Source organism: Pan troglodytes, chromosome 1 (genome assembly GCF_028858775.2).
Source record: "Pan troglodytes isolate AG18354 chromosome 1, NHGRI_mPanTro3-v2.0_pri, whole genome shotgun sequence".
In the NCBI taxonomy this organism is placed as follows: domain Eukaryota; kingdom Metazoa; phylum Chordata; class Mammalia; order Primates; family Hominidae; genus Pan; species Pan troglodytes.
Window position 1 is genome coordinate 83,268,692 of NC_072398.2, and position 15,169 is coordinate 83,283,860.

At 45.1% G+C, this 15,169-nt stretch overlaps 1 protein-coding gene across 1 annotated transcript in view; it reads right to left on the minus strand.

Annotated features, from left to right (window-relative positions):
- The window catches only part of UCK2 (uridine-cytidine kinase 2), an 85,270-nt gene extending 70,307 nt beyond the window's left edge, over positions 1-14,963 (minus strand). Inside the window, exon 1 of the mRNA XM_001174667.6 lies at positions 13,274-14,963. Coding sequence (XP_001174667.1) covers positions 13,274-13,372 — 99 coding nt within the window. The 5' untranslated portion in view covers positions 13,373-14,963. The remainder of the gene's footprint in view (positions 1-13,273) is intronic.
- Between the last annotated feature and the right edge of the window lie 206 nt (positions 14,964-15,169).

A 15,169-nucleotide genomic window follows, 5' to 3' on the forward strand; every position in this document is an offset into this window, starting at 1 on the left:
CACACATACATGTGCACACACAAATATATATCTCCTGTACAAGGCTAAGTTACTAGAGTCACACAGATATTGGTCGAACACTACCTTGCCTCTAGCAGGTTATCAAGAAACAGTTGATAGGAGAGGTAGCAATGGGAGGGCTTTCTGTGGTGCTGGGAATAATCTATGTTCACCATATGATAATTCATTGAACCGTGCACTTAGAATTTATACATTTTGCTAGGTGTTCTATTAGTAATTAAAAGGTTTTTTTAAAAAGATGCTAATAAACTGTTTTTCTCCCCCTAACTACCTACTACAAAACAAGAGACCTTAACTCCTTTAGGAAAAAGGCACAACTTAACTACAGGAAAGGATCGCTAAGGCCTACAGAAAGCTGGTAACACAAGAATAAGAAACTTGAAAGGTCGACCCAGGAAGAGGGTGCCCAATATCTGACTAGCTATGGGTCTTATCAGCAAAGAAGTAATAACTCACATTAGTCAGTGGGACTCAAACTATAAAGGCTCCTTATCACTATCAATGCCTCCATTCCTGGACCCTGTCAGGCACAGATGTCAGGCACAGATGCCAGGGAGCAGTGCTGGCTAGAACTGGACAGCAAGACTGACCAAAGATACACTGGAGGGACAAGTTCAAGGGATCGATTGCACCACATGCTGACTATGGTCAATGGCAATGTATTGTATACTTGAAAATTGACAAGAGAGTAGACTTCAATTGTTCTCACCACAAAAAAATGACTAATTGAGGTAACAGATACGCTAATTAGCCTGATTTAACCATTCCACAATGTATACATACATTAAAACATTAATGTGCACACCATAAATATATTTTCATTTGTCAATTAAAATCAATGAATAACTATTTAAAAACATTTTCAAAGGCTGACCAGGCTGGGCACGGTGGCTCACGCCTGTACTCCCAGCACTTTGGGAGGCCAACGCCGGGGGATAACTTGAGGTCGGGAATTCGAGACCAGCCTGGCCAACATGGTGAAACCCCGCCTCTACTAAAAATACAACAAGTAGCCGGGCATGGTGGCACACGCCTGTAGTCCCAGCTACTTGGGAGGCTGAGGCAGGAGAATTGCTTGAACCCGGCAGAGGCTGCAGTGGGCCGAGATCGCGCCACACTCCAGCCTGGGCAGCACAGCAGGACTCTGTCTGGGGCGGGGGCCAGGGTGGGGGAAGGCTGGCCAACCAGCCTGTTCTGACAGCACATCTGCACAGAACATGAATCACGGTACCGGCAAGTGACCGGCCCACTGCAGAAGCATTGCTATGTATATACCTCTGCATACATTTTATCGTTTAACCCTAACACCTCTCCAAACCAGACATCATCTCCTTTTCACAGATGTGGGAATAGGTTCAGAAGAAACAGATTAAAAGTGGCCAAATAGGGATGTTAACACAAGCCTGGCTGACTCCAACACCCACGCACGTTCTCCACTCCATCAAGCTTCCTGGGCTTACCTCAACAAGGAAGCATTTTCTGAACAAACCAGGGATTCTCAATCCTAACTTGAAGTGGACACATTATAAAGCTTCAATTCTATCACACCAAAAAAACACCTTAAACTCCACCAAGACCCAGCAAGCAGAGCCTCATGGCAGGCTAGGACTGAGTTCTTCCCAGAAGGCAGGTCCAAAACACAAGCTTTTCCACCTTAACAATGGATGTCTCCTGACCCCTTCCTCCAGAAATCAAATGGCCAATCTGATGCCCACTTCAGCTTGTGTCATCCCTCTGTAGTCAGACAAGGAGGGCTTGCTCAGCTTGCATTTCCTTCCTGAAGAGTATTCACTACCTCTCTTGTTCAAACACTATGTATCACTCAATATTCTATTCCTTCTGCTCTCAAATGTTTACTTTCTCTACAAAAGGAGGTAGAGAAAAATGTAGCCACTGACTAATAAAAAAAGCATATCTTACCTCAATTTAAAAAAAAAGCATTGAGTTAAACAAAATAGGTGACAGTTCTTTAAGAGCTTGACAATACGAATTTAAAGTTAAAAGTTTAAGTTAAAGTCACTCTCTGATTTTTTCTTTCTTTTTTTTTTGAGACGAAGTCTTGCTCTGTCACCCAGGCTGGAGTGCACTGGCACGATCTTGGCTCACTGAAATCTCCGCCTCCCTGGTTCAAGTGATTCTCCTGCCTCAGCCTCCCGCGTAGCTGAGATTACAGGCACCCGCCACCATGCCCAGCTAATTTTTGTATTTTTAGTAGAGATGGGATTTCACCATATTGGTCAGGCTGGTCTCGACCTCCTGACCTCAGATGATCTGCCCATCCCGGCCTCCCAAAGTGCTGCGATGACATGCACGAGCCACTGCACCCAGGCTGATTTTTTTTTAATGCACCACTAAACAGGCACCTAAGCCATCTAGCATGCACACTTACAAGACCAAGCTCAGTGACTGACAATGTGCCAGCCATCTTATCCAGGTGATGGCACCCCAAGAGGAAATACAAATGTGAACAGCAAAGGGACAGCTATCCACATCCCCCAGGAACAGGTTTAATGTTAAAACTAGTATTAGAAGCAGTAACTGAGCAAAGTAACTCATTCTTCAACCATTCAACAGACATTTGAGTGTCTAATGTTTACAATTTTAAATAGAGTGATCATGAGAAGGAGACACGTGAGCAACACTTGAAGGAGGGAAGGTGGTTAACGATACTGATATCAAGAGATGCCCTGGCAGAATAAACAGCCAGTGCAAAGGACGCATTTCTAGGGCCCTCCCGATCTTGTTGTAGACTTAATTTACTAGGAGTAAAATGGGAAGCCACTGCAGGGTTGTATCAGAGCAGGGAATTATCCAACTTTCATTTTCACGGGATCACTCTGGCTGTTATGAGAACAGAATGTGTACACAAACAAAGAAGAGGGAGATGGGTCAGGAGACAACTGCAATGATGCAACCGACAGATGATGACGACCTGGACCAGGGTAGAAGCAAAGGAGTGGAAAAGTGCTCAGGCTGCAGATATGCTGTGAAGGCAGGGCCAACAGGATTTCCTAAGGGAATGGATCCAAGTGACTTAGCGATTATGAATGCAAACATGTTTGAAGACTACAGTCCAACGTCAACACTCTTACCAGCCCATTCTTCATAAGCTCTCTCTAGACAGCCTGAGAGGCTACAGAAGAAATAAAGAGTAGTCAAGGATAACCCCGAGGTTCTAGGCCTGAGCAACTAGAAAGATGAAGCTGTCATCAACTAAGATGGTGAGGTTAAAGACTGAGCATGTTCAAGGGGTGAGATGAGGAGTTCAATATTGGAAATGTTGAGATTCCTATGATACACGGAGTTTAAAAAAAAATACTTAATATTTGGTTATTCTACAAACATTTGAGAACCTCCTCATCCTTCCCGTTTTTGGACACTTGTTAGCTTCAGGCAATAGTGAGGTAAAACGAAGTCCCTGATCCTGAGAGCTCAGTCTAGAGAAGATAGACTAAACAAGCAAGGACCACACAGGGCAAGGGGAAAAAATTCTGTAACTGAGGTCTGTTTAGGATGCTTTAGCAACATAGAAGAGGAGGCCCCAAAAAGAGCAAAAGAGCAACACCTGCAAAGGCTTGAAAGTGACAGTAAGCATACTGAAGGGTCCCAGGACCTTCAGGAAATCTAACTGGTATCCGGTTGAGATGAATGTTAGCAAACGGCAGGGGATGTCAGTCTTTCAGAACCCCACCAAAGAAAGCTTACAAATGACTACCACTTACACAGGTTCATATTCAAGAAGTACTTTGTGTGACCAGTGGTAACAATTACAGGATACTCAAGGCTAGTTACAGAACTGTGAAAATGTAAGGGCTTGTAAGGACCCTCTTCTGTAGATGAATATACAGATACTTAATAAGTAAGTGGCAACAGTGGGCTGGAACACAAGGGCTGTGGTTTGAAAGTGTCCTCCAAAGTTCACGTGTTGAAAACTTGATGCCCAATGTGGCAGTGTTGGGAAGTGGGGCCTGATGGGAGGTGTTTGGATCTTGGAGGCACCACCCTCATGAACTGGATTAATGCCATTATCGTGGGAGCAGATTCGTTATGACAGGGGTGGGTTCCTTATAAAAGGAACCTCTTGTTTGAAACTTTTGTGCACGAGGACACGCACTTCCCTCCCCCTCCTCTCCTCCTGCCCTTCTGCCTTCCAGGACGGGATGACCATGACACAGCAAAAAGGCCAGGTGTCAGACACTCAATCTTGGACTTCTTAGCCTCCAGAACTGTGAGAAATAAATTTCTGTTCATTATCAGGTATTCTGCTATAGCAGTACAAAACAGACTAAGACACCAAGCTACCTAAATCAGTTGTCTTCAAACTAGGGTACATGAAAACTTCCTGAGCCACATGAAAGCAAGCATACTTTTTCACAATCAGGCATCTCCCACTTTACAAAATAAAGGCCCATCACCCCTCCATTCTGAATCCATGCAAAAAGGTGATCTAAAATACTCGAGCTGATACTGGAAGATGAATGACTTAATGACTGAATAACAATTCCTTTTACAAGTCTGGAGGTTTCCAGTTTTCCTGCTTTCTACAAAATTAGAGGAGATGAATGGCAAGCTAGTTGATTCAAAAAATCCACTGTATTTTGACATATAATTTTAAAGGTAAAAACTGAGTCTAAGTGACCTTCATATAACAATATTCTGTCCATTTCCATCTACTTATTTATGTCAACAGGGTTCCTTAAAGCTTAGATCTATACAAATGAAAAATCTTATTCTAGTATTAAATAGTAATTATCCACAGAATCATCAAATAATTGGGGGTGGAAGGCTCTATGTCATCAAGATGTTTTCTTCAAAAAAAATGTATAACATATCCGTTTGGTTGTTTTTGTTTTTTGTTTTTTGTTTTTTTTTTGAGACGGAGTCTTGCTCTTGTCGCCCAGGCTGGAGTGTAGTGGTGCAATCTCAGCTCACTGCAACCTCTGCTTCCTGGGTTCAAGCGATTCTCCTGCCTCAGCCTCCGGAGTAGCTGGGATTACAGGCACCAGCCACCATGCCCAGCTAATTTTTGTATTTTAGTAGAGACGGGGTTTCCCCATGTTGGCCAGGCTGGTCTTGAACTCCTGACCTTAGGTAATCTGCCTGCCTAGGCCTCTCAAAGTGCTAGGATTACAGGCATGAGCCACTGCGCCCGGCAGTATCCATTTGTTTTGATGAATTTTATACTAATAAGTACAGTAGTAATGCAATCGAAAAGAAATAAATACTTAGATTCATGAGAACAGGAAATAAAATTTTAATGTATACTTCTGTCACGTGTGATAGAATGACCAATAAAATATTTTCAAGCATAAAAATAAATGAAATTAAATTAATATTTTGCAGGGGAAGTGGAACTGAAATATGATTGAGGAAAAAAGAAAAATAAACATTTCTGACTCAAATAAGAGCTTGTTCATCTACATGTTTTAAAATGTATGACAGTAGGTCAAATTATTATAGATTTAGAGCCCATCAGATACATTTAAAATAATAATGAAACAATTGTTGTTTTTAAGTGTATATTTACAATATATCAGAAATCACTTCCTTTTCAACTCTTTATTTATAATGAAAAAAACTGATGTCAAAAATATGTGATGGGACCCAGTACAGTGGCTCTTGCCTGTAGTCCCAGCACCTTGGGAGCCCAAGACAGGACGACCGCTTGAGGCCAGGAGTTCATGCCAGCCTGGGCAACATAGTGAGACACAGTCTCTGAAATAATAATAATAATAATAACTAATTTTAAAAATACATATTTTTACAACATATAAAAATATATATTTTATAACATATAAAATGTATAATATTTTATAACATATAAAAATGTATATATTATATGTGCAAAATGGGATGAAGAATTCTCCAAAATTCTCTTAGCGGTTATGAATACAAAAATGTCTTTTAGACCATAGTCCAAAATCAGCACTGTTATCAGCCCATTCTATCACAAGCTTTCTCTAGACAGCCTAGGAGACTAGAAGCCTGCGAAGGGCAAAGACAGTGCTCATCTCCACTCCCAGGGAAAAGCAATCCCAGAAACATAGAACTTTGGACTTCTAGAGGACAGGCGAGGGAAAGCAGAGCATGCTAGCTGAGATGACAAAACAGCCCTTGCTCCCTGCTAGTCAGCCAAAAAAAAGGTAAAAATGTCAGACCAAATAGCATACTTATGGGCTGAATAAAGAAATAAAGAAGCACAACTCTACAACCCACCAAAATTTTTGTTTCTGCCATGTATGTACCAGGCAAAATTCTTACCAAACACTACATGGGACAGGAAGAAAAAGTACTGCCTGCTGGTCACCTGTCCCATAGGGTACTGAGGTTAAGTGTGGGCATTCACAGAAATACTGACACTTTTCCTGTAGTTTCACTGGGAGAAACCAAGTAAAAACAACCGCTTTAAAAAAAACAAAAAAAGAAAGAAAAAAACCCATGTTATGGAAAGAGTATTGCCAATAGCGAGTTGGCAAAGCAAACTGAATTTTTCAGAGTTGTCACCTTCTCTCATTGTTCATAATTCTCAGGCATACATTTAGAACCATTGCCCCCTCATCCAATCAAATTACCGCTTATGAGACCTGAAAACCTGATGCTGGAGGGCTTTATATGGTTCTTTATATTTTTCAGGTTATTCTATTAAATTGTCTACTAATTGTACTTTTTTTGTTTTTTTGAGATAGGGTCTTGCTCTGTTGCCCAGGTTGGATTGCAATGGTGGGACTAAGGCTCACTCCAGCCTCAACCTCCCAGGGCTCTGGCAATCCTCCCACTTGAGCCTCCCAAGTAGCTGGGACTACAGGATGAAAATTTTCTAGCTCGTTTTAAGGAAAAGCCATAGCATAACTGCAGGATGGGAATATCATGATTTAGTAAGTACTACAAAATGATGACTTTCCTCTACTTGGATCTTTTTAGAGGTAACTTTTTCAAATATGTTAATCATTAAATAAAAATTCAGAAAACTAAACTTAGAACAAAACCTTCAGTCTTGAATGACCACCAAAACTAACACCACCAAGGTCATCCAAGACTCACCAAGTATTAAACAAGATTTTTAAAAATAAAACGTCTTTCAATCTTCAGTCACAAATAAAAAATATTTTAGTATCAAAAGATTTTATACCATTAAAGAAATTATGTTTCTAAATGTTTCCTTTTTCTCATTTTTTATTCCTACTTTGTATGTCATAATTATATATGGGTTATGCTTATATATTTTATATATATGATGAAAAGATCAAATGCTTTCATGACAAATCAGCTTAATGACTGAAATGGTTTAATGGACATGAAAGCATACAGACATATGCATACACACTCACATATAAAAGTATACTCTCAACCCTTTTTTATTGATTTTAAAATACTGAAATACAAGTCTAAGATTTACAGACCGTAAGTAGTTCCAACAGCACCATCACAGAGCCCACTAGCAAAAAAGGTCAGGTCTTCAGCAGTGAAATTCCCAAAGACAATCTGTCTCCATCACAGAATGTCATAAAAGCAAGATTTGACAAAGAAATGACATGAAAGCAAATGCTATGTAGTGAACTGGTAGGTGACCACAGACAGAGTGAGCATCAGAAACCATACTTCAAAGACACTCAAGGAACAAAGAAGAAATACAGCCTGAGGAAAGGCAGCAGGATAGGAACTACTGGAGGCAGCCGGACCCAGGGTTTCTTCTTCATTCTACCAGACATCGTGCTAGGCATGGCTCAGTGAACAAGCAGGAGAGTTTCAGGCACAGCAGACAGCAAATGCGGACATCCTTGGCTGGGGCAAAGCCTGCCATGCCAAGAGTGGGTCTGGCTGGACTAGCTAGAGTAAGGGGGAAAGGGAAGAAGGTCCAAAGGGCCAGATCACACCAGGCCTTCCCAGCCATGGCAGCAGTTTGAGGTGACGGAAAACACACAATGCCATCTCTGAGAAAAACAGCAAAAGGACCAAACCAGCCCCACAGTCCTGGGAACACCTGACAGGAAGGTGTGGAATACGTGATCTGGCTGGATGGGGATGGCGACCAAGGTTCCAGAACAGGGCAGTGGGCGCCGACACGGGTCCAGAGCACATTGTGAAGCATTCCAAAAGCAGATGCTGACTCACGGCCAAGCTGCACTGAGGTGGCAGTCCACACCTCAGAGGGGACGGCATCTCCTCTCTTATCCTATAATGGTCACACACAGGCCAACCTCCCTAAAAATATTTACACGAAGAGGCCACTGCTTGTGGAGAAAGTTCAAAACAGGTACAGATTTTAAGAAAAAAAACCGGCCGGGCACAGAGGCTCATGCCTGTAATCTCAGCACTTTGGGAGGCTGAGGCGGATCATGAGGTCAGAAGATGAGACCAGCCTGGCCAACACGGTGAAACCCCGTCTCCACTAAAAATACAAAAATTAGCCAGACATTGTGGTGGGCACCTGTAATCCCAGCTACTCGGGAGGCCGAGGCAGGAGAATCGCAGGGGTTGTAGTGAGCCGAGTTCGCACCCCTGCACTCCAGCCTGGGTGACAGAGCAAAGCTCTGTCCCAAAAATAAATAAAAAATAAAAAATAAAACCCTAGATCCTAATCCCAGTCCTACCACTAAGTCAAAAGTTCCCCTAACCTCATCTTCCATTGTCATCTACCAGTAGGGAAGACACATGCCTGACTTCAAAGGGAATAGATAATCAAATGCTTTAATGATAAAGTGACTTGGTGATAAAAACAGTGGAAGAAATTTATAAACAGTAAACTGCTAAGGACAGAGACCTTCTCTCATGGTTCCTTAAATCCTTATTTCCCCTCAATCCCAAGCACTTAAACAGGTTAAGTAAGAAAAAGTATTCTCTCACAGAACACATACTCTACAGGAGGAAGCAGTCAACAAATAAGCATAAGACAAGAAAGATATGGTAAGTCTATGAAAGCAGAAGAGAGAAAAAATAATTCTCATTAAGGAAATGGGTAACAAAGCTCCCTCAAGAAAGTATTAACAGAGCTGAGCCTTAAAAAGACTGAAGGCCATTACAAAAAGAAGACCACTGAGCAAAAATGTAAGTGAAGGCAGTTCAGTAAGATGGTCTGTGTGCATTTGGCTGTGTAGAAAAATAAGGCCGGGCACGGTGGCTCATGCATGTAATCCCAACGCTTCGGGAGGCCAAGGCAGGCAGATCACCTGAGGTCAGGAGTTCGAGACCAGCCCGGCCAACATGGTGAAACCCCCACCTCTATTAAAAATACAAAAAAACTAGCCAGGCCTGGTGGCACATGCCTATAATCCCAGCTACTCAGGAGGCTGAGGCAGGAGAATTGCTTGAACCCAGGAGGTGGAGGTTGCAGTAAACCAAGATGGCACCACTGCATTCCAGCCTGAGTGACAGAGTGAGATTCCATCTCAATAAAAAATAAAATAAAAAATAAAAATAATAGCCTGGGACCATATTCAGGGGCCAAGGGGATTTGTACTGTACTGAAGTGTTTGACCTGTACTGAGCAGTGGGGAGTTACCCAAGGTTTCCAAAAAGGAAAATGGCACATCCAGAGCTATTCCTAAGACCACTCTGATGGCAGTGTAATGGAGCAGATTTTTCTCGTTTCAGAGGCTATTTTAGTTGTCCAATGAAGAGGTCACAGAACAAGGAACAGGCAAAGATGAAAAGGAAACAGAATGACACCTAGAAGTCACAGATATGTATGCAGGCAAAGAAGTTTACCCTGGGTTTTTTTCCACCTTTTAGTGTTATTACACCTGTCCTTTAGGGGGAAATATGAAAATCTGGTTTGGTTTGCTTTTGAGATGGGGTCTCGCTACGTTGCCCAGTCTGGAGTACAGTGGCACCATCAAAGCTCACTGCAGCCTCCAAGTCCTAGGCTCAAGCCATCCTCCTGCCTCAGCCTCCTGAGAAGCTGGTGGCACAAACCACCATACATGGCTAATTTTTAATTTTTCGTAGAGACGGGGTCTCTCTCTGTTGCCCAGGCTGGTTTTGAAGCCATCCTCCTTCCTTGGCCTCCCAAAGTGCTGGGACTAGACGTGTGAGTCACCGTACTCAGCCATAACCTTTTTTGGTTTTTGTTCGAGACAGGTCTTGCTCTGTCACCCAGGCTGGAGTGTAGTGGCACAATCACAGCTCACTGCAGCCTCGACCTCCCATACTCAAGCATTCCTCCCACCTCAGCCTCTAGACCTGCAGCACCACACCTGGATAATTTTATTATTTGTAGAGAACAAGTCTCACCATGTTGCCCAAGCTGAGAATCTGGTTTTAAACATAGGTCAAAACAACTTTCTCGACCCACCACAATTTTCATTTTATACAGACGGGGTCTCACTATGTTGCCCAGGCTGGCCTCAAACTCCTGGGCTCAAGCAATCCTCCTGTCTCTGCCTCCCAAAATGCTAGGATTACAGGCGTGAGCCACCAGGCCCAGTCTTGGACTTTTTTAATAACAAAAATATCAATAATCTTAAAGGATGACAAACTATCAATCATTCGTATGTCAAAAATGTACAAACAAGCTTAGGCAACATGGTGACCTAGTCTCTACAAAAAATAAAGATTGCCGGGCGCGGTGGCGCACACCTGTAATCCCAGCACTTTGGGAGGCTGAGGCGGGCGGATCACAAGGTCAGGAGATTGAGACCATCCTGGCTAACACAGTGAAACCCCGTGTTCACTGAAAATACAAAAACATTGAACAGGTGTGGTGGCGGGCACCTGTAGTCCCAGCTACTTGGGAGGCTGAGGCAGAAGAATGGCATGAACCCGGGAGGCAGAGCTTGCAGTGAGCCGAGATCATGCCACTACACTCCAGCCAGGGCAACACAGCAAGACTCTGTCTCAAAAAAAAAAATAATAATAAAAATAAAGATTAAAAAGCCAGCCCAGGTAGTGGCTCACACCTGTAATCCCAGCACTTTGGGAGGCAGAGGCGGGCGGATCACTTAAGTCTAGGCATTTGAGATCAGCCTGGCAACATGGCAAAACCCCTTCTCTACAAAAAAAAAAAAAAAATTAGTCGGGCATGATGGTGTGGTACAAGCCTGTAGTCTCAGCTACTCTGGAGGCTGAAGTGGGAGGATCACTTGAGCCCAACAGTCGGAGGGTACAGTAAGCCAAGATCTCACCACGGCACTCCAGCCTGGGCAAAAGAGTGAGACCCTGTCTCAAAAACAAAACAAATCAAACAAACAAAAAAATTAGCCAGTCGTGATAGTGCCAGCCTGTAGTCCCAGTTACTCCAGGTTGAGGCTGAGGCTGCAGTGAGCTGCGACAGCGCCACTTACTCTGGGCTAGGTGGAAATGCGAGACCTTGTCTCAAAAATTAAATTAATAAATAAAAATGTACAACATGCTTTGAAAACTGCAGAAAAACGGACCCTTCCTTTCTTGGGAGTTTCTACACTCTTCCTCCTGGATGAAAAATAGCAGAGAATTAGCTACTCCCACATTGGCTCACCACTATCCCATCCCTCACTTTACCTAAGTAACACCAAAAGCTTGATTATCAAGTTAGAACAGGTGACGATTGAGAAACACACAAGAAGAAGAAGAAGTTATTCACCTTTTAGGGTCGCAGTTTTCACCCTCGTGGTAACTAAATTATTCAGATGATTACCAAGATCATTTTGTTTCTAAAAGCTCATATGCAAGTTTAAGCCTCCTCCCCACTTTAGGAGGACTGGACTTCAGCTTAAAATTTGGACCCCACTACATGCCAGGCAGGCATTGTGCTAGGAGGGCTGGGAAAACAGCCATGAACAACAACAACAAAAAATGCTCCCAATCCAACAGGAATATGCCAGAAGAGCAAGAATAATTCTAAAAGAACAGGTAAAGCTTCCTGAAGGGCTAGCATTCTGGTTTTGCTTTGAATTACTAGTATAAGTCATAGTAAAGAACATACTCAAAAATTACAAATTTTTTTTAAAAGCCTTCAACCAGGGAGCACACAGAACAAAAAACTTCAGGACCTAAAGCAGGCCGATTCCTAACCCCGGGAGCTAGGGACTAGATCAACTTCATCAATAAAGAAGTCCAGCAGCGCCAGCCGCCGTGTCTGGCTGGGCTCCTTGCGCTAAAGTAGTCCAGACCAGGAGGGAAAAATGTAAAACCAACATGGAGGAGGGGCTACTGACGAGTCGGTTCGGGAGCTAAAACCTCGTGGCTCTTTCCTCATGGCGCCAACCAGCCTTCCTGCTCTGCTCTCCCCAGCCGGGAGAAGCATCATCCTGCCTCTCCAAACCAGCACCCAGCACCCAGCTCTCAGGATCCCTTGAGGAACCCGTGCTCCAAATGAAGTTGGAGGGTGTTAAACAGTGGGAAAAACAAGTAGCCACATCTTAAAGGCTGTTAGGGGAGCAAAGAAAGAACCATCTGGGAGGACTCCACCCTTCTCCACCTGCAGAAAAAACCCCGGGTAAAGCTAGGAAGTCATTTCCCTTGTCTCTCCTTGCCTTGCTGATAAAACAAAGGAAACAGGCTCCTAAGAGGGTCAGACACCCCATACGATGACCCCCTTCCGTGGATCCAAGACGCGTACGTCCTGGACACCGAAGAGCATGGAGCCAGTACAACTTTCTCATTGAAGCCGACCACGTTTCCTCTTATAACCTTAAAAAACAGAAGCCCCTACTATTATCGTTTCATTGATGTCACGGCACCTATTTGGCTCTCAGACTTTTACCCGGAAACCCCTGTAATCCCCAGCCCTTGCGTGCAGCCCCACACTGGGCTCCCCTTCCCCGGGATGCCGCCTCGCGCGTTCCCGCCACCCTCGCCCTCTCGGCCGCGCTTCCCGGCTCGCTCCGCCCTCGGCACCAGGCTGCGCCGCGGGGCGAGCACGTCTGTGCCAGACCGGGGCTTGAGGGGGTCCATCGGGGGTTAGTGGGGGATCCTGCGGAAAGCCCTCTCCCCCGACACTGGAGTTGCAAAACAATAAGCATCCGCTTCCCTGCCCTTCCCCCATAGGACCCCGGCCACGAGTTATTAACGCGGGGGGAGAAAAGCCGGAGGAGCACTCCCGCCCTGCGATCTTGGCCGCGTACCCCCGGAACCCCCAAGGCCCGAGTCTTCGCCCGCCCCCGCCGCAGCGCCCCCAGGCCGCACGGGGCGCACTCGGCGCTGGAGCGCGGCCGGGAGCGGAGGCGCGCGGGCCACGCGGTGGCTGCAGCAACTGACACGGCCCGCGGCCGCCGGCCACATGCGCCGCCCAGGGACAGAAGCCGGGAAGGGAGCGCGGCTCCGGGCCCCGCCGTACCTTGCCGCTAGCTGTTCCCCCGCTGACGCCTATAAGGAAGGGCTCGCCGCCGTTGGGCTGCTGGTGGTTCTGCAGGGTCTGCTCGCTGTCCCCGGCCATGGTTCGCGCCGCCCCTCCTCCCGCTGCCTGTGCGAACGGACGCACGCTCCCCGCCCGCGCCCGCGTCGGACTCCCTCCGCTTTCCGCAGCCGCCGCTGGGCGCTGCTGGGGCTGAGGCCGCTGTCGCTCGCCTGCGAGCCGCTCGGAGCCCGGTGATGGGGCTGGGTTTCCCGGAGGAGCCAAGAGCCTTCCTTTGCCCGCAGCGGCTGGTCCGGTTTACATCCCAGGCAGAGGTCAGCGTGATGCTGCTGCTCCAATCCGGGCGGGCAGCACGCTGCTATTCGCCGAGGCGGAGGCGGCGAGGCGTCTGGCCCCAGCCTCCGCCCCTCCCGGGCCCCGCCGCCGCCCGAGGTCTCTGCGAAAGGTGTGAGCCCGACCTTCCCTCCCACCCGCCCGGTTAACCCTTTCTCCGACGCGCCCTAGTGGACCCTGGGGGAAAGAAACAGGCTGTTCTGTATTTTAATTTGGTATGCTACCACCTATTTTCAGAAGGGATAAAAAGCTTGAAGGAAATAATAGGCAGATTAGATAAGAAGGAATGGCCCAGGTTTGAGAAGCAAAATCTGAACAAGCTTGAAAGATTAGTGTGGAACAAAGAGTTAATGTCATTTACCCATTATCCAGGCTAAAAACTTGTGTTTCCAAAAAATGAGGGTTCTTTTTCCCTTCTCCCGTTCGCCAAGATAATATGTCAGCCGCTGGCTTTAGATATTTCCTGTCTTGGAAACCCCCCAGCGCCATCCTTTTTAGCAGGCCTGTCCTCGTGCGACTCTCTAGAGAAGGGCAATTTGAGGGGCTTATCTGAAGGGTGCCCTCCATTGGAAAAGCAATTCCCTTCTAAACCACAGTATCTCATCCCATACACTGAGCTTCCTATGGAGTTAGGGTATCTGAAAACATACTGACATTTTGATCCGTTAATATCTTCAATTGAACCGGTTTTCCAGAGATTGGCAATCAGTCACTTAGAAAGGCAGTTTCAGACTCCACCTCTGGAGCCAGATTTCTGCATTCACATCCAGGTCCCTGAGCAAGTTACTTAATCTCTCTGTGCTTCAGTGTTCTTATCTGTTAAATGGGAATAATAATGGCAATTACATCCCAGGATTTTTGCGAGAATTAAATGAATTAATATATGTAAAGTTCTCAGAACAGTGCTGGTACAGTCTAGGCCCTGTATTGGTGTTTGAAGAGAAAAGGTTTCTAAAGCGCTGAAACTGGAAAGAAAAGTTTTGCTGGGACACACCTGACAGAGGCAGGACTAGCCTAGTAACTTCCAGTCTCTTCTCCTGTGAACTTGGGACTAGTATCAATGAGCTGACGGGGCCTACAATCTAAAACAGAATTTACGTCAATAGCATTATCTTTTGAAACTTAGTAAATTACCTTAAATTGAAGATTATTTTGAAAAAAATAATTTTCTCTCAAGCCAGGGAAATCGAGGCTGCAGTGAGCCATGATCTCCCCACTGCACTCCAGCGTGGTCAGCAGAGCCAGAGCCTGTATCAAAAAACAAAAACAAAAACAAAAAACAAAACAAAAAAAAGGATACCAGAGAAAACAAAATTTTTCACTTTTAAATTAAAGTTGACACTTGAACAACACTGGTTCAAACTGTGAGGTTCACTTTTATGCAGCTTTTTTTTTAAACCAAGGGCAGATGGAAAATACAATATTTGTGCAGGTTCCTCAGGACTGACTGTGGGACTTCATGTGTGGATTTGGTTACATGTAGGCTGTCCTGGGACCAGTCCCTCCGCATATATCTAGGAATTACTGTATTTTATGTCACCATCT